The 26858-nt window shown below is 50.1% G+C and overlaps 1 protein-coding gene across 1 annotated transcript in view; it reads left to right on the top strand.

Moving 5' to 3' along the window:
• The first annotated feature begins 12746 nt into the window (after window positions 1-12746).
• Window positions 12747-26858, top strand: part of LOC141165289 (interleukin-1 beta-like) — a 41677-nt gene continuing 27565 nt past the window's right edge. Inside the window, exons 1-4 of the mRNA XM_073650883.1 lie at window positions 12747-12856; window positions 12947-12998; window positions 14243-14285; window positions 15261-15468. Of these exons, the coding sequence (XP_073506984.1) occupies window positions 12955-12998; window positions 14243-14285; window positions 15261-15468 (295 nt within the window). The 5' untranslated portion in view covers window positions 12747-12856; window positions 12947-12954. The remainder of the gene's footprint in view (window positions 12857-12946; window positions 12999-14242; window positions 14286-15260; window positions 15469-26858) is intronic.

Raw genomic sequence — 26858 nt, 5'->3', positions numbered from 1 at the left:
CCGTGGTGTGGGGTGAGGGGCGTAACTAGGGACCTCACAAAATCCGAACTTGGATGTGCAGCGACTCCGTGATCCGAGGAGAGACAAGGAAGGTGGACCAGGTGCTACTCTGGGACTGACCTCAGGTGGATGGTAGCTGACCCCCAAGGGACAGTAGGCAGGCGCAGGCTGGCACGGCTGATGGACAGGCAGGCTGGCACGGCTGATGGACAGGCAGGCTGGCACAGCTGACGGACAAGCAGGCGGGCATGGCTGGTAGACAGGCAGGCGAACATGGCTGGTAGAGAGGCAGGCGGACATGGCTGGTAGACAGACAGGCGGACATGGCTGGTAGACAGACAGGCGGACACGGCTGGTAGACAGACAGGCCGACACGGCTGGTAGACAGGCTGGCTGGCACTAGCATCGTCAGCTAGCGCAGGCACACTTTTCTCTGCCCTACTGTGGGCAGAGCACAAAACATAACTGCGCATGCGCCCAGGAAACTTATTTCTGATTAATTGGTTCCGGTAAAAAGGAGTCGCAATGATGTTTCCCGGGCGCATGCGCAGTTATGTTTTGTACTCTACCTGCAGTAGGGCAGAACAAAGTGCGCCTGTGCTAGCCGACGATGCTAATGTGCAAGTGCGAGACATCTTTTGGCTATGTGGATGACGTTGGATGCGTCATCCACATCAATCAAAGCCGGGGGGGGGCTTTTGAGGGCAAAGAGGTGGCACATACAACGAGAAATGACACCCATCCGACCGGACCAAAGGTATTTACAAAGAAAGCAGGAGAAAATAAAAAGGTATTTTTGGTGGTATACAGGGGGGGTTATTGGATGATGGACACATTTAAGTAATGCAGTTCAGGCGCTCAGAAAGGTAGTGGCATTGGTCCACACACTAAAAACTGGTGTCAGGTTTCCTTTAAAGTGATTGTCTGATTAGTATAAACCTTATCCCAGTCTTCCTGTAGCACAACTAACCCATCCAATACCACTCCCCCATCTTACTAAGTGATGCTTATAATTGGGGAGTGGTGTTGGATGGTTGAGCGGTACAACAGGCGGACAGGAATGGGCATGTGCTCTAAAAGCCAACCGGCACATGCTCACTGCAACAGAAATCGAAACAACCCCAGAAACTGACATCAGTGATGATGTTTCATTAGGGAAGTTGAAAAAAAGTTGAACTTTTTATTCACTGTCAATTACGAAATTTCTTATTTTTACAGGTGGGGATATTGTCACGGGTGTGTCGCCACGAAGATCGTCACGATTACACAGCCTGACTTCTCGCAGCTGAGGTTTTGGTGCTTTGTGTTTTTCGGCAGTGAGGGAGTTAACTCTCTCTCTCTCTGTGCTAGACGAGGTCCAGCCTCGCCCAGCTGCAATCAATGCAGGGCTCTGTCCTGGGACCTGTATTGTTCAACATCTTTATCAATGATTTAGATGAAGGAATTGAGGGTAAGCTGATTAAATTTGCTGATGACACAAAGCTAGGAGGGATAGCTAATACTAGAGAAGAGAGAGAGAGGATTCAAAAAGACCTAAATAAACTGGAGCAGTGGGCAGCAACCAACAGAATGGTTTTTAACAGGGAAAAATGCAAAGTACTACATCTGGGCAATAAAAATGAAAAAAGCATATACAGAATGGGAGGAATAGAGCTAAGCAACAGTACATGTGAAAAAGACTTAGGTATACTAATAGATCATAGACTGAACATGAGTCAACAGTGTGATGCAGCAGCAAAAAAGGCAAATACAATTCTGGGATGTATTAACAGAAGCATACAGTCTAGATCACGTGAAGTCATTATCGGTCTTTACTCCTCTTTGGTCAGACCTCATCTGGAATACTGTGTACAGTTTTGGGCACCACATTTTAAAAAAGACATAGACAAACTGGAGCAAGTTCAGAGAAGAGCGACCAGAATGGTGACTGGTCTGCAAACCATGTCCTATGAGGAACGGTTGCAGGATTTGGGAATGTTTAGCTTGCAAAAAAGAAGACTGAGAGGAGACTTAATAGCTGTCTACAAATATGTCAAGTGCTGTCACATTGTAGAAGGATCATCTTTATTCTCATTTGCACAAGGAAAGACTAGAAGCAATGGGATGAAACTAAATGGGAGGAGACACAGATTAGATATTAGAAAAAACTTTTTGACAGTTAGGGTGATTAATGAGTGGAACAGGCTGCCACGAGAGGTGGTGAGTTCCCCTTCAATGGACGTCTTCAAACAGAGGCTGGACAGACATCTGTCTGAGATGATCTAGTGAATCCTGCTTTGAGCAGGGGGTTGGACCAGATGACCCAGGAGGTCCCTTCCAACTCTACCATTCTATGATTCTATGATTCTATGAATGCTGCTGTAGTGGGACTCCTTCAAATGCCTGCCGGTCTGTTAGGGAAGTGTCGGTGAAAGCATTTCATGCAGACTAACAGAGTGGTATTTGGAGTTTCAGAGCTAAGTGTATTTGGAGTGTTTTTTCCCTTCCTCGCTTTATCATTTATCTCCTTTCCCATTGGTGTTCCCTCTGTTGTAGTTGTGTAGTTTTTGTATGCAAGGTGGTTTTGGTTTTACCCTTGTACTGTCTCGTTCGTCTAAGTACTGAGTGTGGGCATATTATTACCTGTCCCCTTTTGTTGTGATCAGGGGTCCTTCTCAGGACTAGATTACTTAGGTGCAGGGATCCTCAGGAGGTAGGGGTTACGCTGGCGGCCTGGACCTCTGTACTTTTAACAGTACCTCCAGGTAGAGGGATTAGTCAGGGCCCCAGCTTAGGGTCAGCTTAGGCCCCCTACCTCCAGTACACAGAGACAGCGTGACATTTTCACCGACCACTTAGATTTTCTCCAGCTACCATGGATCCAGTAGCCGGTCTAGCTCGGCAGTTGCAGAGTTTGTCCATGGAGCTGGCGGACGTTAGGTCCAAGGTTTTGTATCCTCAGGAGCAAGCCGGACCAGAACCTAAAGTAGCTCTCCCTGACAGGTTCACTGGGGGGCGGGACAAGTTTTTTGTTTTCCGGGAGGCATGTAAGTTGTACTTTCGGCTGTGGCCTCGGTCATCGGGGAGTGAAGAACAAAGGGTGGGAATTGTCATCTCGCTCCTACAAGGGGACCCACAATCTTGGGCGTTCTCTCTTCCCCCGGTCTCCCCGGCTCTCCAGTCAGTGGATAGGTTTTTTGCTGCTCTGGGTCTTGTATATGATGACCCGGATCGGATCTCCCTTGCTGAATCTAAGTTACGTAGGATCAAGCAGGGAGATCGTCCGGCGGAGGAATTCTGTTCGGAGTTCCGTAGGTGGGCCACTGACACCCAGTGGAATGACCCGGCTCTTAGGAGCCAGTTTTGTCAAGGTTTATCCGACAAATTACAGGATGTGTTGGCACAGTATGACTCTCCCGCGTCACTGGAAGCCGCTATGGCCCTTGCTATTCGCATTGACAGACGGCTTCGGGAGAGGTGCGGGATAACTCCACCCCCTGTGATAACTCCACCTCCTACAAGGTCCCCTCATATGGTGGTTCCCCTGGTCAGTCCAGAGGAGCCTATGCAATTAGGAGGGACATCATTTCGGGGGAGGGGACCGGTGGTGCGCCATAAGACAGGAAGGTGTTTCTTCTGCGGGAGAAAGGGACATTTTATTGGGGGGTGTCCATCCCGTCCCTTGCAGAGTGAAGAGTCGTCGGAAAACTGTTGATCCCAGGTTGTGTGGTGGACGGCAATCTGGGAGTAGGTATTTCGTCCCTAGGTTCGTCTCAGTTTCTCGTACCGGCGGAGGTGGTGGTGGGTACGAGAACTGAGAGGATATCTGTTCTTCTGGATAGTGGGGCCGGGGCTAATCTGGTGGACGCTCGGTTTGCCCGGGTTCAAGGTATGCGATTGAGTGAGTTGGCTAAACCCATCCCCATATTCTCGATCGATGCCAGGCCTCTCGGTCAGGGAAGTTTTTTGCAAGCTGTGCATAACGTAAAACTTCAAGTGGGGGCGATACATAAAGAACTGTTGTCTTGCTACGTGTTGGAGGGTCTTCCCACTCCTATAGTGTTGGGCCTTCCTTGGTTAACTAAGCATAACCCGGTTATTAATTGGCAATCCAGAGAGATAAGCCAATGGAGTAAATTCGGTAATAAAAACTGCATGAATACGGTCATCGGTGCGGTTACTCCTAGGGTCTTACCTCCATTTCTGGCGGACTTTGAGGATGTATTCTCGGAGAAAGGGTGTCAGGAGCTACCTCCTCATCGCGAGTATGACTGTTCTGTAAAACTGCTCCCTGAGGCCAAGTTACCTAAAGCTAGGTTGTATAACCTTTCTGGTCCTGAGAGGCAGGCCATGAAGGATTATATTTCAGAAAGTCTGGCAAAGGGGCATATTAGACCTTCATCTTCACCGGTGGCCGCGGGGTTCTTCTTTGTTAAGAAGAAAGATGGAGGCCTACGCCCTTGCCTGGATTTCCGTGAACTTAATCGGATTACGGTCCGAGATCCGTATCCGCTCCCACTTATTCCCGATCTCTTTAATCAGATCGTGGGCGCCAAATGGTTCTCTAAGTTGGATCTCAGGGGGGCGTACAATCTGATTAGGATGAAGGAGGGGGATGAGTGGAAGACGGCGTTTAACACTCCGGAGGGGCATTATGAGAACCTTGTCATGCCATTCGGTCTGACTAATGCCCCGGTGGTGTTCCAACACTTTGTTAATGACATTTTTCGCCGCCTGGTGGGACAGTTTGTTGTCATATATCTGGATGATATCTTAATTTACTCACCGGATCTGGTGTCTCATCAGGAGCACGTTAGGCAGGTGTTACAGATCTTGCGGGATAATAAACTGTATGCCAAATGGGAAAAGTGCGGGCAGTTCTTGAGTGGGATCGGCCAGAGAATCTTAAGGCACTACAACGTTTCCTGGGGTTTGCTAATTATTACCGGAAGTTCATTCGTAATTTCTCGTCCATGGTTAAGCCTCTCACAGACATGACTAAAAAGGGGACGGATATTTCTAGGTGGTCTGACAAGGCTTGTCAAGCATTCTCCTCCTTGAAAAAATGTTTTGCCTCGGCACCCATACTCATTCAACCTGATGCGTCACAGCCATTCATTGTAGAGGTAGACGCTTCCGAGGTAGGGGTGGGAGCAGTATTGTCACAAGGTTCGTCCCCTGGTAAGTGGCATCCGTGCGCCTTTTTCTCTAAAAAATTGTCGTCCGCTGAGAGGAATTATGATGTCGGCAATAGGGAACTCTTGGCCATTAAGTTAGCTTTTGAGGAGTGGCGCCATTTTTTAGAGGGGGCAGTCCATCCGGTCACCGTCATCACCGATCACAAGAACCTGCTATATCTGGAGTCCGCAAAACGTCTGAATCCCAGACAAGCTAGGTGGTCATTGTTTTTTACCAGGTTTAATTTTGTCGTTACATATCGTCCTGGGTCAAAAAATGTAAAGGCGGATGCCTTATCTCGTAGTTTCCCTGGGGCCGGGAATACGGACGACCCGATTCCTATCCTTCAGGAGGGGGTGGTGGTTTCGGCAGTATGCTCTGAGCTTGAGGAGGAGGTATTGGAGGCTCAGGGGGACGCCCCTGTTGGACCTCCGGGGAGACTGTTTGTTCCAGATCAGTTGCGACAAAAGGTGATCGAGGCACACCATAACTCAGTTTTTGCAGGACACCCGGGGAGTAAAGCAACTGTGGATCTCCTCTAGCGTCGGTTTTGGTGGCCTAACTTACATAAGGAGGTGGCAACTTTTGTCGCGTCCTGTGGGGTTTGTGCGCGCTCTAAGACCTCACATACCCGTCCGTCTGGGGCCCTCTTACCTTTGAAGATCCCGGAGCGTCATTGGACTCATCTGTCTATGGACTTTATTACGGACCTCCCTCCGTCTTCGGGTAAAACGGTCATACTCGTTGTAGTGGACAGGTTCAGCAAGATGGCACATTTTATCGCTCTTCCTGCTCTTCCTAATGCTAAAACTCTTGCGCAGGTGTTCATTGGGGAGATTGTGAGGCTTCACGGGGTACCCTCCGAGATGGTGTCAGATCGGGGGTCTCAGTTTGTGTCCAAATTCTGGAAGGCGTTTTGTACACGGCGGGGGAGGCATTTATCGTTCTCATCGGCTTTTCATCCTCAGACCAATGGTCAGACGGAACGTATGAACCAGAGCTTGGAGACATATCTCCGGTGTTTTGTGTCAGAGAACCAGGAGGACTGGGCTTCTTTCTTACCTCTGGCAGAGTTTGCTCTTAATAATAGGCGGAGCGAGTCCACTGGTAAGTCCCCGTTTTTTGGGGCATATGGTTTTCACCCCCAGTTTTGTACTTTCAGTAGGGGGGGCTCTTCGGGGGTTCCTGAGGAGGAACGATTTTCCTCATCACTCGCTTCAGTATGGAGAGGGGTGCTGAAGAATCTGAATACTATGGGGAACCGATACAAACGTATGGCTGATAGGAGGAGAGTGTCTGGTCCGGACCTAAGTGTGAACGATCGGGTATGGTTGTCTACCAGGAATATAAAACTTAAGGTTCCCTCCTGGAAACTGGGTCCCAGGTTCATCGGGCCGTACAAGATCAGTTCTATAATTAATCCGGTGGCATTCCGTCTTGATCTCCCCCCTACGTTTAAAATTCACAACGTGTTCCACAGATCGTTGCTTAAGAGGTATGTGGCGCCGGTGGTACCGTCACCTTTACCTCCCCCTCCAGTGGTGGTCAATGGTAACTTGGAGTTCCAGGTATCGAGGGTCATCGATTCACGCTTTAATCGCCGGTCCCTTCAGTACCTGGTTCATTGGAAGGGGTATGGTCCTGAGGAGAGGATGTGGGTTCCTGCGTCGGATATTAACGGAGACCGATTAGTTCGGGCCTTCCACACGACTCACCCGGATAAACCTGGCCCTGAGGGTCCGGAGGCCCCTCGTAGAAGGGGGGGTACTGTCACGGGTGTGTCGCCACGAAGATCGTCACGATTACACAGCCTGACTTCTCGCAGCTGAGGTTTTGGTGCTTTGTGTTTTTCGGCAGTGAGGGAGTTAACTCTCTCTCTGTGCTAGACTAGGTCCAGCCTCTCCCAGCTGCAATCAATGCTGCTGTAGTGGGACTCCTTCAAATGCCTGCCGGTCTGTTAGGGAAGTGTCGGTGAAAGCATTTCATGCAGACTAACAGAGTGGTATTTGGAGTTTCAGAGCTAAGTGTATTTGGAGTGTTTTTTCCCTTCCTCGCTTTATCATTTATCTCCTTTCCCATTGGTGTTCCCTCTGTTGTAGTTGTGTAGTTTTTGTATGCAAGGTGGTTTTGGTTTTACCCTTGTACTGTCTCGTTCGTCTAAGTACTGAGTGTGGGCATATTATTACCTGTCCCCTTTTGTTATGATCAGGGGTCCTTCTCAGGACTAGATTACTTAGGTGCAGGGATCCTCAGGAGGTAGGGGTTACGCTGGCGGCCTGGACCTCTGTACCTTTAACAGTACCTCCAGGTAGAGGGATTAGTCAGGGCCCCAGCTTAGGGTCAGCTTAGGCCCCCTACCTCCAGTACACAGAGACAGCGTGACAGATATTTGGGATAAACATAAACACCATAAACATACAAACTGCCATCCAAAGTGCTTACAAAATCACAAACTACTTACTAAGATGTTTATTTCTAAGAGCATGGAGGCTAAGTAGCTGTCAATCTCCTCAATCTGGACAGGTAATGTCAAACTGGTTCAATCCTTCCCTATCCTTATAGTGGACACTGTAAAAATCATTGAGATATCTCAAGAATGGGACCCTGCTGTGCAACACTGCTGAAAGCGTAGCACTTTCCATCCATTTCTGTGGGGCTTCTGTTTATTGCAGAGCACACTTTCTTGACAATTATCGTAGCTCCCATAAGAAGTGAAAGAGAGGGCGGCGCATGAGTGACCGCGTCTCCATCCTGGACAGCATGTGACTGGTCACGTTCTCAAACAGATGCAGACCTGTCTGTAAGATCTATCATGAAATCCATCATGCACTTAGTCTATACATGTAAAAGATGGAAATAACCCTTTAAAGATGCTTCCACATTGCGCTCAGGCACAAGTTTGTTGGCCCCGTGGGGGCTTGCGTGCGAACCCCTGCAAAATGTATGCGCCAACGGGACCATAGACCATAAGGCTGCCGGCATAGCGAACGTGCGCTCTGTCGTCCATCATTTTCGGGAGTGTACGCCGCCTACTAGGGATGGACACCCAGACATAGTAGATTGCATCTGAGTGTCCTCCTCCAGTAGGTGTACACGCCCGAAAATGATGCGCGACAGAGCACACGTTCGCTCTGCAGGCACCATTATAGTCTATGGCCTCATCGCATGAATCCCGTTTTGTGGGGGGTTCGGACGCAAGCCAACAAACGGGTGCCTGAACGCAATGTGAAAGCATCCCAAGTGTGATGTTATTGTCCCACTTCATTGCTGAATTGAGAAGCTAATTTAGAAAGCGGATGATAGCAATGTCTCCATTCATTAGTTCAACCAATGTGAGAAGGAGCATTTTTGTGAACGAATGAGCTGTAGGTGTGGTGCCCCTGAGGGTTCAGTCGCCACAGAGGTACTGCACCTCACCCAGAGGTGTGGTGTCTCCTCTCAGGTAAGGAGGGAGTGCTGCCCGGAACCCCAACACCTGCATCCAACACTACACTACTCCAGGCCGGCTGGAAGGGCAAAATGCACTGTGTTCCTGCTGAGCCCTGTCCCTGGCTGGAGTGGGGGGAACCAGAGAGAGGGGGAACCAGTAGTGGGTGTGGGTGGAGGATATAGAGTAGGGGAGCACCATTGTAGGAGGTATAAAAAGGGAAGCCATCTTACGCTGGCAGGTCAGTTAGTTAGTCAGTCAGTAGTAGTAAGGAGAGGAGGGGAGCAGAGTCTCTTTAGGAGCTCTGCTCCATAAGTGGGGCCTAGCAATAGAGGCCCAGGAGGGGAGCAGAGGAGAAAGGTTCCGTTTTACAGAAGGGATCCCAGGGGGTACGGTGAGTGCAGGACGTCACCCGTATGCCCCGAATCTGCCAGATGTCAGAGGGATCAGGCCGCAATAAGGAACCGGTCCCTGGACCAGCCGTGTTACTCCAGGTCTCGGCTGGAAAAACTGGAGGCCTCTGCACTTCCATGGTGCAGTTGCCACAGTCTCACCTTAGTCACCGTGAAGGTCAAGTAGGTCCGGGAACTCCAGGTTGCCCAGAGGGACTTCAGAGCACCCGATCGGGACTGTGTGTGGGAAGCGCAGGGCAGGAGGGAGAAGACCCAGCGCGAGAAGTCGGTCTAGAGAGGAACATAAAGAAAGTGGGGTTCCGTCAAGCGCTCCTGATCAATTTGAGAAAGTGCTGAACCCATTGACTGGTAGACGCAGTGCGACACGGGAGGCGGACATCTGTACAGTGTACCTGAGAACCTTGAACAAGAACTGTGAGTAAAAGTCGGATGACTGCACTGCACTGCCTCTGTCAGCTATTTCCGCTGCGCCATCTCTCCTGCACTGCACGCCCCAGCATCACCACCATCTGTACCTACACTGCCCCGGGGGCCCGCTCCGCCTGTGGGGAGCAAGAACATCCCAGCTGCCATCCCATCACCACCGGAGGTCTGCAGCAGTGCCGGTAACCATTACCGGAAACCACAAGTGGGTCACGAGACTAACTATACTAAAACCCCTTTTTAAAGAGAGACCCAGAGTACGGGCCCGGGAGCCGACTGCCATGACCTCCTAAACAAGGTAAAAGGCCGAGTCCCCTATATTCCCCCTGGGTGACACATAGGCATGCAGACAAAAACACTGATGACACATGGCTGCAGTAAAAAAGTGAAAGATCAGCACATTGTGATAAGCAGTAAAGGTTTTCCACTTACTGGAAAGATAATCTGGAATTACCCGCAGTGTAACAGATGTTGTTAAAGCCCTCACCTGAATAATTAGACTGACAGCTGGATCGTTATCAGTAGTATTGCACAAAAGGCAGGAAATGATACATACAAATATATATAACATGAGGAAAGTCCACACAAGCCTGAATGCTCCGGATTATACTTGTCAATTTGTGCAAGCAAAATCTGCAGGGCATTATAGCATCAGGCAAGGAAATCTTGTACATGTGCTGCTGATATATTTTTTTCTGCAAGGTAGTTTATCTCTGGGTCCAATTTTTTTTAAAATTCTTATGTGAATTCTTGCTGCAGGTGGAAATCTGGCGATGTTGCGCGGACCTGCCATGCTGGGTATAGTATGAAGGCTGTCAATCACGTCCAGGGAGGCGTCATTAGAGTTGCTGAGGCAAGACTAGTCTGGGGTAGGAGATGCCGCAATGGACTAGTCCTGCCTAATTAGTATAATAAAATATAGTAAGGTTTGTCTCCATTATAAGAGACTTTATTATGACAACGTAAGTGCCATATAGTTGGTTTGAGTATCTCAGAACTGGATGTCCACTCTTCGCAATGAGTGGACTCAATATGTGCATAGGTACAATATGTGCAAGGCTGCATGTTCCCATATTGGCTTCCTGTCCGCAGTACCCAAAAAAATAAAAGAAAGGGACAGTACTTCAATGCAGGTGATGTACTTATAATCAATCTGTCACGGGTGTATCAGGTTTGACAGACAGTCATTCTGGATCCGGCTGTAGAAGGTGGCTGCGCTTGGTCTTGCAGACACCTTCTTGATCCTTTCATCATCCCTCCCTCTCTAGGACCCAGCGGTGATCTCCACCTTCCGCTGCTAATTAACACACCCTTGCTGGATCTTTAAATACACTCAGTTTCTCCAGAGAATCGCTGGTGATAGAGTATATTCCTCTGTTCAGGCCCGGAGTTCTAGCAGTCGGCTAGATTCTTCTTGGATTTCCTTTGAAATCGTTGTGATCTCTCTGGTGTCTTATCAAAGCTAAGTGTATCCCCTTGTCTGTTTCCCTTGTTTGTCTTTAGTTGCAGTGGGGCTGACTAGTGTTCCCCCCTCCCCCTCCCTACCTAGGGCCTAGCTCTAGGGTCAGCCAGGGCTAAGGTATCCTGCTCGGCGATAGGAGCAGAACCTATTTAGGGAAGACAGGGGAGTCAGGGAGTTGTTGGATCTGCTTAGGGGTCTCCACTCTCCCTTTCCCTAGTCGCTGGGCTTCCCCCCTTTTCCCGTCGTCATACGCTGGGTCCTTCATGACACAATGTTTAGTAACAATCCATGTGTTTTATGGCAATAAAGGGGTAGTACAAAGATTTAAAGTTATTGCCTCCCCACAAGATAAGTAATAATTTATTCAATCCAAGCAATGGGACCCCCAGCCATCACAAAAATGAAGTTCAGGAGCCCCATTTTTTTAAGAAAGTGTTGGTCAAGAATGTGAAACGCCACTCCGAGCGCTGCATTCGGCTATCACCGTCAGTACCGCAGACTTTGAATGGAGCAGCATAGCTCAAGCTCAGCAACCATTCCAATCACATAAGGGACTCAGGACCCCCATTCTTGTGATTAGTGGGGGTCCAAGTGCTTGAACCTCTAACATCCAACAAATTACCTCTGATCCTTTGGAGAGTTATTTTGGTGCACATCAATTTCTAAGCATATCAATGCATATCTGAAGGAAAAAATAAAAGTAACCTTAAAGGAATTGTCCAGTGAAAACAAATAATCCACAGGATAGGTGATAACTTGCTGATCAGTGGGGATCACGCACCTATAGGCAGAACAGGGATTTTTTTATCCCGATCAGACACTTTTATCCCCCATTACAAAGTGGTGCAGCAGGCGCCGCTCCATTCATTCTCTAAGGGGCTGTTGAAATTGCACAGCGCTCAGCAGCCCCATAGAGAATGAATGGAGCAGTAGTCGAGCGTGCGCACTACCGATCTATTCTAAAGGGGATAAAAGTTCCGCCGATCTGTGCGGCTCCCAGCGTTCAGACCCCCACGGATCAACAAGTTATCACCTATTCTGTGAATGGTGACATCGGACAACCCCTTCACACCACCCCCCGAGGAAGCCCACCACGCGAAACGCGCGTCGGGGTGACGATTGCAGTTGGACATACATCTGTGCCATGGGTAAGCCCAATTCTTTCTATATAACGGTTTGAGAGTATTATGGTCTGGTACTATCACTTTATGCGTACCATATATCCCCCTGGTGTATACATGTCCTATGGGATATCTAGGATGAATTTATGTATATGAAACATTAGCACACTGGTTGCTGGCATTCGGTTACCTATATGATTTAGATGGCATTTTTATGGACTGTGCCCCTCTGTGATCTTTCACATATTCTTCACCTCATACCAATTGATTAATTTACGGTTTTTCTTCTATTTTTAATGCAATTCAATAAAATATATTTTTAACTTAACTCTGAGCGTATTGGCAGTATTTTGGGGTTGACTATTCAGATTTATAGGTTGATAATGTTGGGAGGTATAGAAAACCCCTTTTTTCATATGGTACTAAGAGATTTAAATATACCCATAGCGTTGGTTCTATGTTTACAACCCCTTTAAGTTTATCTACTGTGCATTTACCATTACTTATACAAAGTACAGGACTTATTACATCTTGGACAGTTTTATTAGGTTGGGTTTAAAAAAAAAAAAAAGAAGATATCCAGAAAATAATGATCCCATAGTAGTGAATTTCCCACTGTGCTGTCGAAATACTTCTCACATCCTGAAATTTGAGTTTCATGCACAAGACAGAAGATCACAAAGGACGGACGTGTTTGTGAGGGTGGAAGCAAAAAAAGAAGAAAACTCCTACCTTACGTAAGATATTCGCATGCTTATAAAGCTGTAAGGACACGCTCCGCACATAAGCTGCTAACATTTCCACCACCTAGAGATAAGATCTCCATTAGGACTGGTCTCCTGCTGATAGAGAGGTAAATCAATGACATCCAAGTATTCTCTGCCTATTTTCCAGACTGCAGTCTACACAATACATTGTCTGATGTTTTTTTTTATCTCTATAGATACAACAATGGCAGAAGTTCCAAATTTATGCGATCTCCCTATGGACATCAGGTAATGTTGATTTTTTTATTTTTTTTCTAGAGCTATCTTATTTTTCACTTTTTCCACTCTGATCAAATTAAGGACTTGTGCAGACCACCTTATTTGCGATCCGACAAAACATCGGATTGCACTTGGACCAATGTTATTCTATGGGGCCGTGCACACATCATATTTTATTATTGGTACGAGGAAAAAAATCGCAGCATGTCTGGGTCGCATACGATTATCGGATCGCATGCAAGTCAATGGGTCCATGGAAAACATTGGACTGCACTTGGATAACATCTGACTGCAGTCCAATTTTCACAGACTGACACAATGGAAAAATAAGTTTTCCCCATTTTCTCCTCCGGATCGCACTCTGATGAAATTCTGATTAGCGGAATTGATCCGATTTTCTCGGATAAGAAAATATACGCTTGTCTAACCGTAGCCTTAAGGCTCATTCAGACGTTTGATTTTTGCGTACAAGTGCTATCCCTGAATAGTGGTCCACGGAAAATATCATATCTGATTTTTATCCGAGGGTCGCATTCAATTCGGCAATGCAAGTCAATGGGTCTGGGAAAAAAATAGGACTGCACTCGTATTACATCAGAGTGCAGTCCAATTTTCATGGACTGTTAGAATGGAGAAATTGTTTATTTATTTATTTTCTTAATTGTTCCACATTCGAGAAAATCGGATGACACTCGTGCCCCACTCTGATCAAACCCTAATCAGAGTCTGCTCAGAATAATCGATTTGATTTTCTCGTACGCGGAAAAAACCTAACATCTGAAATGAGTAATTGTGTAATGTTATTATAGTACGGAGATGCTAGATTTTACAGTTACTCAAAATTCAGTTTAATATACTCCAGGCTTGTAACCTAAAGAGGTGCAGAGGTAGCAGTCGCTCCCCCCAGCGGGTGCTTACAGGGGCCCTTCTGCTGAATAAGAAGTCATGAGTATTACAAGTGGTACATAGGACAAAAGTGTATAAAATGTGCCCAAATGTTTCATCCTGCATGAGCCACTGTGATAAATGCAGCATCTTGCCCAATTCTCAGCTGTCTACATTTAATGCAGTGATAATAAATCTGCCCCCGTGTCCTTACTGCTAAAAGGAAAATACTTTTCTAATTTCCATTCACATTGTTCGTTTTTACAGTAATAATATATATATTTCTATTATTTATATTATTATTATTTAAGTTTTTTGGGTTTTTTTGCTTTGTAACCAATTTTTGCACTTTTTTTTGTTTTCTTTAGTGAAGAAGAATTTTATGTCAATGATGTCCCCAACATAATGAAGGTAAATTACACTTGTCAATCTCCTTAATTCATGTTTAATAAGAGAAATTACGTCACAGTGCCATTTTAGCTCTTATTTTATGCCTTCTGCTTTTGAGGATTCCCTTTTCTTTTTTTTTATTATTTTCGCCATACGGTTCCAGAAATATGCACTTTTTTTATTTAGTGTACTCAATATGTACTCATAATTATGCAAAGCAGCCTAAAGACACACCCCCAGCAAAAAACATCCTGTAAGCCACGCCCCCTTGGTAAAGATCATAATTATTAGCACTAAATAAAAGGCTCATATCTCTGGAACTTTTTGGCGGGGTTGACCTGTATAGAAAACCTTTTTTTCAAATACCCTATTGAGGCTATGTTCACAAATCTTGTTTTTTTTCAGCGTTTTTGATGCGTTTTTTTTTTATGTAAAAACTCTGAAAAAAATGCACCAAAAACGCAGGTGTCAGGTTTTTAGCGTTTTTTGTGCATAAAACAGAATGAGATTTATTTATTTTTTTCACTGAACTTTATGTACATGCATAACAGAGACAAAAGGACAGTGAAAAAAATGCTGAAAAAAAACGCACCAAAAAAAAAAAGCAAAAAAGCAAGAAAACAGCAACAAAAATCCTGAAAAAACTCCTGGCAAGAGATCAGGTTTTGCTGCAGAAAATGAACACTGAAAAAACCATGATGTGTGAACATAGCCTAAGACATTCTGATTAATAGAGGGGAGCCCCTTCTTCAGGACATGCGCCTATCAGCAAAGAAAGGCAACTCTCAATATCTAGACCCTGCACTTTCATTCATTAGATGGATAGCCAAAATCGACAGGTTGTAGCAAATTTTGGCAAATCTGTATGAGCCTCTCAGAACACCCTATATTGTCGTGTCCTCAACCTATTAATTGTAACTACAGTTAATATGATGCAAATTAAAAGGGTCCCTTTAAAACCATTAACATGACACAAATATGTAATTTCATTCCCAGGTCAATAAGTATTCTTACAGCCATGAAGGCCGGGTAAACTGCATTTCCAAAATAAAACCGTGCACAGGAAAGCCAGAAAATTCAGTGCATTTGTTAAAGAAAGTAAAAGCATTCTCTACAATAGTGAAGAAATGGAAGAAAGCTGGAGGGTCTGCCAACCAGAGCTTTTTCTATGATGATGACCTGCTGACTCCAGTCCTGGTGAATGGTAAGATTATCTGTAAAAAGAAATTATGTGTGTATATATATATATATATATATATATATATATATATATATATATATATATATATATATATATATACATACACATATATATATTTTATATACCGTATATATATATATATATTTATTTATTTTTATTATATATATACATATATATATATATTATTTTTTTGTATATATATATATATATATATATATATATATATATATATATATATTTATTTTCTATTTTTTATATATATGTATACATATAATTGTATTTTTGTATATATATGACTCGCCCCCTGGGCCGTGGGGCACTCGGATCCGGGCAATAGGGAGCGATGGGTGTAGTAGTGGCAACCCGGTTCCGTGGCTCAGGGTGGTCAGGCCAGTGGTAGTCCGTTATATTGATTATGTCCGACTACGCCACCCGTGGATTGCGGTTATTAGGAACCGCCGCTGCTTGCAGACCGCTGGGGCTGATGAGGTGTGCAGCTATGGTAGTGTGACTCCCCACGGGAAGAGTGCGGCCCCAGGGCAGTGTAGTGGATGGTGGGAGTGATGGTAGTGCTGGAGGAGCAAGGAGCACACAGACAACAGGTTGCAGTCCAGGGTCTTTACTAGAACAGGTAAACTGACCCACAAACAGTCCCAGCTAGGAGGGGACCTGGATGTCTGAGAGCAACGGGGAAATTGGCCCTGGTCAGGGTGAGGGTGTAGGCCTACCGTGCTTTCTACGCTCCTTCTGGCTATCTCCTCCTGATAGGGTAACAGCCCACGTTTCCGAGCTTCCGTGCTTTCTCGCCTGTATGGCCTGTGACGCGCCCCCTGGGACATATTCCTTTTTGAGGGGAATACCCGGCACCGGATCAGATGGGGGGTTGTAGTCTCCGAGCGGCTGTGACCCGGCCCGTGCCCAGGGCGTCAAACTCAGTGTTATGTGGCAGTCCTACAGATGTTATTAAGAGTTCTTTTGTGTCGACTACGCCACCCGTTGTGATGCGGTCACTGTGGCCGCCGCTGCAGCAGGGTCCGCTGAGGCTGATGGTGGGTGCGCAGCTTGGTGGGATAACCCCCAACGGGAGGGGTATAGCCTCAGGGGGGACAGGTGCAGAGGATGGGGGTTGTGGTGGTGCAGTGCAGACGGCAATGAAGATAGAGTCGGGTTGTGCAGTTAAGGGTGTTTACTTACTGCAGATGTTGTACTGGTCACTCCAGCTTCGAGTGACCACCCGAGCCGTGCTGCGTCCACCAGGTCCTGGATCCAGCCAACCCCCAAACAAGTCCGGAGCGTGGCCCTGAGCTCTCCTTCTGTCCCGTTCTCTGGCCGTCCCCACCAGTGATCCACCTAGGTCCAGCTCCCTCGGGCCTTCTGTTGGGACACCCTTGGCCTTGGGTTCCCTGACCCTTCATGTGGTGTGCCTTCGGGGTGGATGTGATGGGTGACCGTGACAAACGCTGCCCACGGTCTCCGGTCTCTGGCTGGGGTGTGTTTTGCCCCCCCACCAGCTTGGGTTCCGGTACCCTGTGCCGACTCTTCACCCGGGGATTTAAGTTGGGATCTTGGAGTCCTTTTCTGCTGTTTCCCCCTCTGGGTCTCTCTCTCTCTTCTCCTCTCTCACTCTGGGTCTCTCTCTTCTCCTCTTCCCCTGCTTGCTGACTTGTTCTCTGCATCTGACCCTGTTCTTAGTTGGTGCCCACCTTATATACACCCTCTATGTGTGAGCTCAGGTGACCAGCACCCAATGAGCTCCTATCTTTACCCAGGCTGCTCCCCCTATCTGCCCCTACACTACTTGGGATGTACCACCCCCCTCCCACTCCAGCCAGGAACAGACTCGGTCGTACCTGCACATTTCTAAGTGGGAGTACCGTCGGTCTGCTCCTCGGAAATGGGATGTGTGTAGTGCATGCAGCCTACCGAGCTCAGTTCCACTCTCCATCCTTACCCGGGAGTGGAATATCACACCTCTGGGTTGAGGTGCAATACCCCTGTAGCAGCCGAATCCTCAGGGTGCTACATTCCCCCCTGGTAAATCACAGCACGTCCTCGGGCTGTAAGACATAAATAACACCAAAAACATACATTTTTTTTTTTTTTCATAAACATATAAAACAACATATATTAGCAAATAAAACATTCTCGTCGCCTCTGGCTCCTCCTCCGGTCACTGTGCAACGTGTGACCGGGTAAAGTGCGACAGTCTCTCTGGAAAACTGGTTTTCCTATAAAACCAGTAGGGGGCGCTTTAGGAAGCGCAACTATATACAGGGGAAGTTGGCCGCTCTCAGTCCTCGGCCAGGTAAAGGGAAGGGAATGGCTGCTCACAGTCCTCAGCCTGGTATGGATTACGGAATAACGGGTAAACAGTTCACTCATGCTGGTCCCAACGGGGACTATATATATGTAGCAACAGTTTCTTTGGTACCCGGGCGGGTAACTATTTACATCTACTGCTCTGCCGCACTCAACGGCGTCTTCCTCCTGCTCTTTGCTTGTAGCTGGTTGTAACTTCAGACCCGTCCGGGTCCTCTTGCTCCTCCTCCTCGCACCGCAACTCCTCCTCCGTCAGGCGGTGTACGTGGAGGGCGTAAGGTCCTTTGGCACACTTGTGCCGGGTGAAGGTGACCTCGTCCCCTATATAAAGGTCACGACCTCTGTGTCCCTCCGGTAGGTGGGACTCAACGTCTCTTCTTGTCACGAAGACGTCGCCTGGGGTGCGGTGATCTCGGATGAAGCCCCACCCGTGCTGCATATTAAACTTAATCACTGTCCCGATGGTGCGGGGACAATGCGCTGCACGGGGGTCCCTCCTGGTCCGGCTCTTCTGCTCGGCGCTCCTTATTTGGGCCTGTTGTTCCCGGACCCGCCTCTCTCTCCGCTCCCTCGCAAACTCTTCGAGCTGCTGTCGGCAACACTCAGCACGCTCCGCTGCAGCTGCCCTGGTTTCCTGAGTGAACCCCATTAGGTCTTCTCCGGTGGGGTCCCACTCAAATTGGGCCTCTTCAAGCGGGGGCGAGATCCGTGCCACGGGCGTCGGAGCCGGAATCAGGGGCTCACACAAGGGCCCTAGTCTCTGCTGCCGTTCCAGCTCATGGAATTCTTCGGGCCAGATGAAGGGCCGCCCGTCCGGCCATGTGAGCTGGCTGAACAAGTCCTCCCCCAGGTGTGGCACCCTTGGTTTTACGGGCGCGGGCGCGGTGGTGGTGGCGCCCGGGTTGCCCAGGCCTTGCGGCCAGGCCTGGGGCACCTGGAAGGTGAAGGGCACCGTTAGGACGGCGGCGCCCTGGGCTACCTGGCCTTGCGGCCAGGCCGGAGGCTCCGCGGAGGTAGGGGGCGCTGTTGGTGATGCGGCGCCCGGGGGTACTAGGCCTTGCGACCAGGCTGGTGGTATTTCCTGCTTTGTCACGCTCCGGGTCGAGGCGCGTGACGTCACAGGGGTCGCTGCGGCGGCTTCCGGTCGGGGCCTAGTCCATAGCGGTGACATGGCGGCTACGGGCACAGCAGGGGGACTTTCGGGCTCTGCGACGGGGAGCGGGGGCAGGTGGGCGGTTTCCCGGCTTGGGGTATAGGCGTCCCCTTTACCTGCCTCCATGCGTTCGGCTCCCTTCTCGGCGCCGTCTTCGGCCTTTGGTCCTTCCGCGCCATCCTCAGAGGCGGTCTGTTTCCTCTTCCAGGGTAGCGTGCTCCGTTGACTGGTCTCAGCTTGCTGGGCCATCTCCCGGCTCCATTCCGCCAATATCTCGCGCTGTACCCGGGCCATCCTCCGTGCGAGGCCCTCCAGAGCGGTCTGTGCACACTCCCGGTCTCGGGGGAGCTGTGCTAGGACCTCCACTAGGCCTAGTGGGGTCGTGGTGTCTAGCAGGCTCCTGACCAACGGGTCGGTGCTGCTCTGCTCTTCTTCCAGCAGGCTTCTGGCCAGCGGGCCGGTGCTGCTCTGCTCTCCTTCCTCGGTCTCTAGCAGACTCCTGGCCAGCGGGCCGGTGCTGTTCTGCTTTCTCTCCATATCCGGGTAAGCTCCTCCGCTACTCCTCGTTAGACTTCTTGCCTCCGGGTGCGCTCGCTCCAGACTGCCCGTTAGACTTCTTGTCTCCGGGTGCGCTCGCTCCAGACTGCTCCAGGCGGCACCCATCTTCGTTCTTTTCTTTCGTCTCCTCCCACTTCGAGGGCGGTCCCGGGGCCACTGGGTGACTGTCAGCTCCAGGGGTAGTTCTTTCACGCTGACAGACACCTCCAGCATCACAGTCTCTGTTGGTGGGGGCGGTTTCCACTTTTGGCGCCATTTTCTGTCCTGGCCCACGATGGGAGGTGGCCTCTTGCCCTCCTTTGGCACGCCCATAATGGCGTCCGCTGCTCTTCCAAGGCGGGAAATCTGCGGATTTGGCGGGAAGCGTCGCCCAGTGGCGGGAAACTCTGTAGATGGCGGGAAAACGCTGTTAATGGCGGACAACCGGCTGGAATCGACTGGTGATGGGGTCCGATGGCGGGGACCCTCCGGAACCGGCAGGAGACTTCTTTTTGAGGTAAACTTGCACTTTTCTTCAGGCACGCAGTACCCGGGTGTTGCGGGCACGTAATCCTGCCGACTACGCCAAAGTTGACGCGCCCCCTGGGACATATTCCTTTTTGAGGGGAATACCCGGCACCGGATCAGATGGGGGGTTGTAGTCTCCGAGCGGCTGTGACCCGGCCCGTGCCCAGGGCGTCAAACTCAGTGTTATGTGGCAGTCCTACAGATGTTATTAAGAGTTCTTTTGTGTCGACTACGCCACCCGTTGTGATGCGGTCACTGTGGCCGCCGCTGCAGCAGGGTCCGCTGAGGCTGATGGTGGGTGCGCAGCTTGGTGGGATAACCCCCAACGGGAGGGGTATAGCCTCAGGGGGGACAGGTGCAGAGGATGGGGGTTGTGGTGGTGCAGTGCAGACGGCAATGAAGATAGAGTCGGGTTGTGCAGTTAAGGGTGTTTACTTACTGCAGATGTTGTACTGGTCACTCCAGCTTCGAGTGACCACCCGAGCCGTGCTGCGTCCACCAGGTCCTGGATCCAGCCAACCCCCAAACAAGTCCGGAGCGTGGCCCTGAGCTCTCCTTCTGTCCCGTTCTCTGGCCGTCCCCACCAGTGATCCACCTAGGTCCAGCTCCCTCGGGCCTTCTGTTGGGACACCCTTGGCCTTGGGTTCCCTGACCCTTCATGTGGTGTGCCTTCGGGGTGGATGTGATGGGTGACCGTGACAAACGCTGCCCACGGTCTCCGGTCTCTGGCTGGGGTGTGTTTTGCCCCCCCACCAGCTTGGGTTCCGGTACCCTGTGCCGACTCTTCACCCGGGGATTTAAGTTGGGATCTTGGAGTCCTTTTCTGCTGTTTCCCCCTCTGGGTCTCTCTCTCTCTTCTCCTCTCTCACTCTGGGTCTCTCTCTTCTCCTCTTCCCCTGCTTGCTGACTTGTTCTCTGCATCTGACCCTGTTCTTAGTTGGTGCCCACCTTATATACACCCTCTATGTGTGAGCTCAGGTGACCAGCACCCAATGAGCTCCTATCTTTACCCAGGCTGCTCCCCCTATCTGCCCCTACACTACTTGGGATGTACCACCCCCCTCCCACTCCAGCCAGGAACAGACTCGGTCGTACCTGCACATTTCTAAGTGGGAGTACCGTCGGTCTGCTCCTCGGAAATGGGATGTGTGTAGTGCATGCAGCCTACCGAGCTCAGTTCCACTCTCCATCCTTACCCGGGAGTGGAATATCACACCTCTGGGTTGAGGTGCAATACCCCTGTAGCAGCCGAATCCTCAGGGTGCTACATTTGCGACGTGGGTTCCTTTCTGCTCCGAGCCTTGTACGGCTTTACTGGTCCCTTCGGTTGTGGCAGGGCCTCCAGGCTTCTTAGGCCAAGGAATGTACAGTCCCCTGCGGACTGGTTCTCTGCTGGGGGATGTAGAATCCTTCCAGCCTCAGACACCAAAGTCTGGTAAAATAAGTCTTTATCTGCCAAGACAGGCTCTCTTCGCATCTTGTCTCTGGCTGGTGGCTCTCTCCTACTGCCACACTTTCTCTTAGGTGCAATACAACTTTCTGTCCCTCTCTGCTCTGGGACACGTCTCAGAGCTGAGACAGGCAATCCAGTTCTCTCTAACCCTGTCCCCAGTACCAGCTTTTATAGGGGCAGCCTGCTCCCCCTACTGGCCTGAGACAGGAGGCATTGCATGCTAATGTTCCCCTGACCAGAGAACCTCCCCCCTGCTCTCAGACACAGCTTTATTACACTTGTGGCATCCAGGTAGGGTGACACATTCCCCCCTAGTGAAATTTAGTACTCTGGGACTAAACAATAAACAAAGACAATATGCATAACAATAAAACATTAATGGACAGACGGCGCACAAATTGAGTTCTTTAGGTCACAGTGTGGCCTGTGACCGGGTGTCCATATCACCAAAACAACGGGGAGCCTTAACCAGGTGGGGTCTGTCCTACCCCAAGTCCTTCACAGTCTTAGTTCATTCCTGGGTTAGGCTCCGAACGCAGTCCATACAAGGTCCCGGTTATAAAAGTCCATAACCTTTGAGTCCTTACGGTAGCTGCAAGAAACTGAAACAGAGTATTACCAAACATGCATGTAACTTTGCAAACGATTCAACATTTGGCAACAGGGTTATGTACAATTTTAGTACATCCTATATTCTCCAGCGAGCGGGTATCTGTCCCTTTGTGCTCCTGGTTGACCTACGTAGCCCACTGTCTGGTGGTGGACCAACCTGGCTTTCCCCACCAGCGTTAGGGGTACAGCTACCAGCTGGGTGTACAGGTAAGGCAGGCAGCTGTCTGCGGGTTCTTTGGCTTACCGCAGGCATGGCAGGCTCACTGTCAGCAGAGGGTTGACTCTCCTGGGCTGCTGGAACAGGCTCTTCTGCCTCTGGAACCGCTTGCTCCTCTTCACCTTCCGGCTCTGGTGTTGGTTGTTGCTGGGCCGGTTGCAGGAAATGCAGGACGGGTACCACTATAGCATCATTTATGCGAGTCCAGGACTGAGGGAACTCTCCGAGAACGGTGCTGATCATTTCTTCCTTGTCCTCTGCGGGTTCAAGGTCACTCTGATCCTCTTCTGCACTACGGAGTTGCTCGGGGCACCTTTTGAGGTGGTCTCTGGAGACGACACTAGTGGTTTCTCCTCCGTCCTTGGTGATTACGCACACCTTTGGGTTGTCGTGGTCAGACTGCAGTACGGTGTAGGGTTCCCTTTCCCACTGGTCGTCCAACTTGTGTAGCCTTCTTTTTCGCTTTAGGACTTGCTCACCAGGTTCTAGGGGACCAGCAGGGGCGTGTTGATTGAAGAGTCTTTTTTGCTTCTCTCTCACCTGGGCCAGGCTCTTCTCCACACTCTCCTGTACCTTCTTGCACTGCAGTCGCCTTTCCGTATCCCAGTCCGCATCCGGGGAGGTGTCCTCAGGTATTAGGACTCCCATCTCCAGGTCTACGGGCAGCTTACCTGGTCTAGCTCGCATCAGGTAAGCCGGGGTGCAGTTTGTAGCGTTCACCGGGATATTGTTGTACATGTCTACCAGGTCCGGCAGTTTTTCTGGCCACAGGCTGCGTTCCTCCAGGGGCAACGTCTTCAGGAGATCGATGACTATATTGTTCATCTTCTCACACATCCCGTTGGTTTGGGGGTGGTAAGGCGTTGTCCGAATCTTCTTACAGCCATAGAGGTTGCAGAATTCCTGGAAGATTTCGGCTTCAAACGCTGGACCCTGGTCTGTCAGGACCTGTTCCGGATACCCGTGTGGACGGCAGAAGTATTGCTGGAAGGCTCTGGCCGCTGTTTGGGCTGTCAAGTCCTTTACCGGGACCACCACTAGAAAACGGGAATAGTGGTCCACGATTGTCAGGGCATAGATGTATCCTGACCGGCTTGGAGCCAATTTGACGTGGTCCAGAGCTACCAGCTCAAGAGGCTGCGTGGTGACGATGGGCCTCAAGGGTGTCTTCTGGCTGGTGCGGTCCTTCCTCCTCAGGTGACAAGGGCCACAGTCTCTGCACCACTTTTCTACAGCTCCTCTCATGCCGACCCAAAAGAATCTTCCTCTTAGCAGGAACTCCAGTTTCTTCCAACCAAAGTGTCCCGCTCTGTCGTGGTAAGCCCCCAGGACCATAGCTGCATCCCGCCTTGGGACCACGACTTGCCAGGTCAGCTCGTGCGTCCGGTGGTTGACAATTCTTCTGCACAACTTGCCTTCGTAGAGGAACAGCTTACTCTTCTCCTTCCATAGCTGCTTGGCTTCCTCTGGGGCATCTGGATCTAGGCGGGCGTCTTCCCGGGTCAGCAGATCTTTCACCAGGCGGACTGCAGGGTCACTATCTTGGGTCTCGGCCCAGCTGTGGTGAGGTAGGGGATTCATCATCACGGTTGTTAGATCCTCCTCCTTCACGCGGTGAGAGTGTTGAGCGGCTCCATACCGGTGAAACGCGGGGAGTTCTACCTCTTCCAGCTCTTCTGGGTCTTCGTCACCTTCAGGTAAGTGAGGCATTCTTGATAGGGCGTCCGCGTTGGCGTTGGTTTTGCCTGCCCGGTACTTGATCACGAAGTCATAGTTGGAGAGACGGGCCATCCACCGCTGTTCCAGGGCACCCAGTCTTGCATTGTCCAGGTGTGTCAACGGGTTGTTGTCCGTGTACACGGTGAACTTTGCGGAGGCCAGGTAATGCTTGAAGCGTTCTGTCACGGCCCACACCACCGCCAAGAATTCTAGCTTGAAGGAGCTGTAATTCTCCGGGTTCCTCTCGGTGGGCCTCAGCTTCCGGCTGGCGTATGCGATCACCCGTTCTCTGCCCTGTTGGTTTTGGGACAGTACGGCTCCCAGTCCCACATTACTGGCATCTGTGTGGAGAATGAAAGGCTGGCCGTAATCAGGGTAGGCCAGGATCTCATCCCCAGTGAGGGCCAACTTTAGCTGGCGGAAGGACTCCTCTTCCGGTTTATCCCACTTGAAGGGTGGCTTTTGACTTCGGGACTTAGACTATCCGATCAGGAGGTCCTGCATAGGAGCTGCCATCTTAGTGAACCCGGGGATGAACCTTCGGTAGTAGCCTACCAACCCGAGAAACTGTCTCACCTCTTTAATGTTCGAGGGGCTTGGCCAGCTCTTGATTGCCGTGACCTTGTCAGGGTCGGGGGCCACTCTTTCCGCGCTTACCACGTGCCCTAGGTACTGGACCTTTGGTTTCAGCAGGTGACACTTCGATGGTTTCACCTTCAGGCCATAGCCTGCCAGGGCTTCGAACACCTCGGCCAGGTGCTTTAGATGGTCCTCGTAGGTCTTCGAATAGACGATCACGTCGTCCAGGTAAAGGAGGACCGTCTCGAAGTTTCGGTGCCCTAGACAGCATTCCATCAGCCGCTGGAAGGTCCCTGGTGCGTTGCAGAGCCCGAAAGGCATGCAGTTGAACTCACTCAGTCCCATCGGGGTGGTGAAGGCGGTCTTCTCCTTGTCAGCCTCTGCCACAGGAACCTGCCAGTACCCGCTAGTAAGGTCTAAAGTAGAAAAGAAGTTAGCAGATTTTAGTGCGGCTAAAGACTCTTCTATTCTAGGCAGCGGATATGCGTCTTTGTGGGTGATACGGTTGATTTGTCTATAGTCCACGCACATTCTCATGGTGCCGTCTTTCTTTTTGACCAGAACCAAGGGGGCTGCCCAGGGGCTACAGCTGTCTCTAATGACCCCAGCTTCTTTCATCTCCCTTAGCATACCCTTGGCGTTCTGATAATGTGCAGGGGGTACAGGTCTGTGCCTCTCTTTTATTGGTGGATGGCTCCCTGTGGGGATGTGGTGTTCTATCCCTTTTACTCTGCCGAAGTCTAGCGGGTGCTTACTAAAAACTCTCTCGTACTCCTGTACCACCCGGTAGACTCCTTGTTTTTGGTGCAGGGGAGTGGAGTCAGCACCCACGTGGAGTTTCTGGCACCAGTCCTTCTTTTGTTTCTGGGAGCCATTACCCTCCGCCGGTGGAGATGGAGGCAAGGGTTCCACGGCCCTGATAGCTTTGTGTTCGACGACAAACAGTTTGGCGAGTGTAGCGTACCTGGGTAAGTGTACTTCCCTCTCCCCAATGTTGAGGATGCGGACGGGCACCCTCCCATGACGGACATCAACCACCCCCCGGGCTGTCAAAATGGTGGGCCTGCTGTCTGAGTACACGGGTTCTACCATGGCTTGGTAGTCTCTACCTCTCAACCCGATTGCAGTCCGACACCAGATCATCATTTCACTTTTGGGAGGCATGGAAATGGGGAATGGATCACTGAGTCTTACGCTACCGATCTCACCACCAGACAGTTCTACCTGCTGCCGTCTCATCAGGGCTTTTATCTCCTTGTTGAGGACTCTCTGTTGGCTGGAACTAGCATTCACCGCCACCTGTTGTAGAATTACAATTACCTCTGAAAGACAATTTTCAATTTTGTTAGTACCCACAGTTATTTTAGGGTGACTTTCATGACGGTCAATGTCCACAATAATCACTCGCTGTGCCGGCAGTTCAACTTTACCAATTTTAATGGTCATCTCCTTGAACCCCATCTGCGGCACGGGTAAGCCATTACTGGCGATGATGCTCAAGTTACTGTCTGGATACCGTGTGATATCAGCATCAGTCCAATACTGCTTAAAAAGTACATAAGGGATTGTGGTTACTTGCGACCCAGTATCCAGCAAGGCGCTCATGGGGATACCGTCCAGCACCACGGGTAAAACCGGGCACCCCCCAACGTACTTATCGCGCCAATTATAAGGGCCTGGTGATCTTATGCCTGGGGGTCGGCCCTCTGCCCCAGGTTGGACCCGTTTAAATTACAGTACCTGGAAATGTGTCCGGGCTGGTTGCATCGACGGCAAATGGGCTGTCCATCCTCTGCGTAACGGTCTGTGGGCCTCCCTCGGAACGACGGGATCCTCCTCTGTCGACGCCACGGGACATCCTCCGGAGTTGAAGCCAGCTCGATGGGTCTTGACGGGTCCACTTGCAACGCCTGGACGGTCCTGGTCAACGCCGCGACGCTCCTGGTCAGCTCCTGGACTTGGTGGTGCAGGCCTTTCGACGAGGCTTGGTTCAGGGCCTGTGCATCAGCCTCCACGGAGTCCATAGAGGAGGGCGCCGCCTCCTGGTGGTAGGTGATAGCAGGGCGCCGGGGGTTTATAGCGCCACTGGTTGCAGATTCACGGAGCACCCTTATGGCCCTGTCCTTAAATTGGGCAAAGGTCAGGTCGGGGTTCTGGAAGAACATGAGGCGCAGCTGGGCCCTGTGGGCGCTGGACAGCAGACCCTCTATGAATTGTTCTGTAAGCAGCTTATCGGTTTCCTGCACACTGCCAGGGTCAGTTTGTTGAATAGCCCT

The sequence above is a fragment of the Phyllobates terribilis genome, unplaced genomic scaffold, assembly GCF_046119375.1.
Source record: "Phyllobates terribilis strain yellow unplaced genomic scaffold, ASM4611937v1 Scaffold_11__3_contigs__length_659146591, whole genome shotgun sequence".
Lineage (NCBI taxonomy): Eukaryota > Metazoa > Chordata > Amphibia > Anura > Dendrobatidae > Phyllobates > Phyllobates terribilis.
Note: the sequence above shows the minus strand (reverse complement) of the source record. Positions and strands in the feature narration are given on the sequence as shown.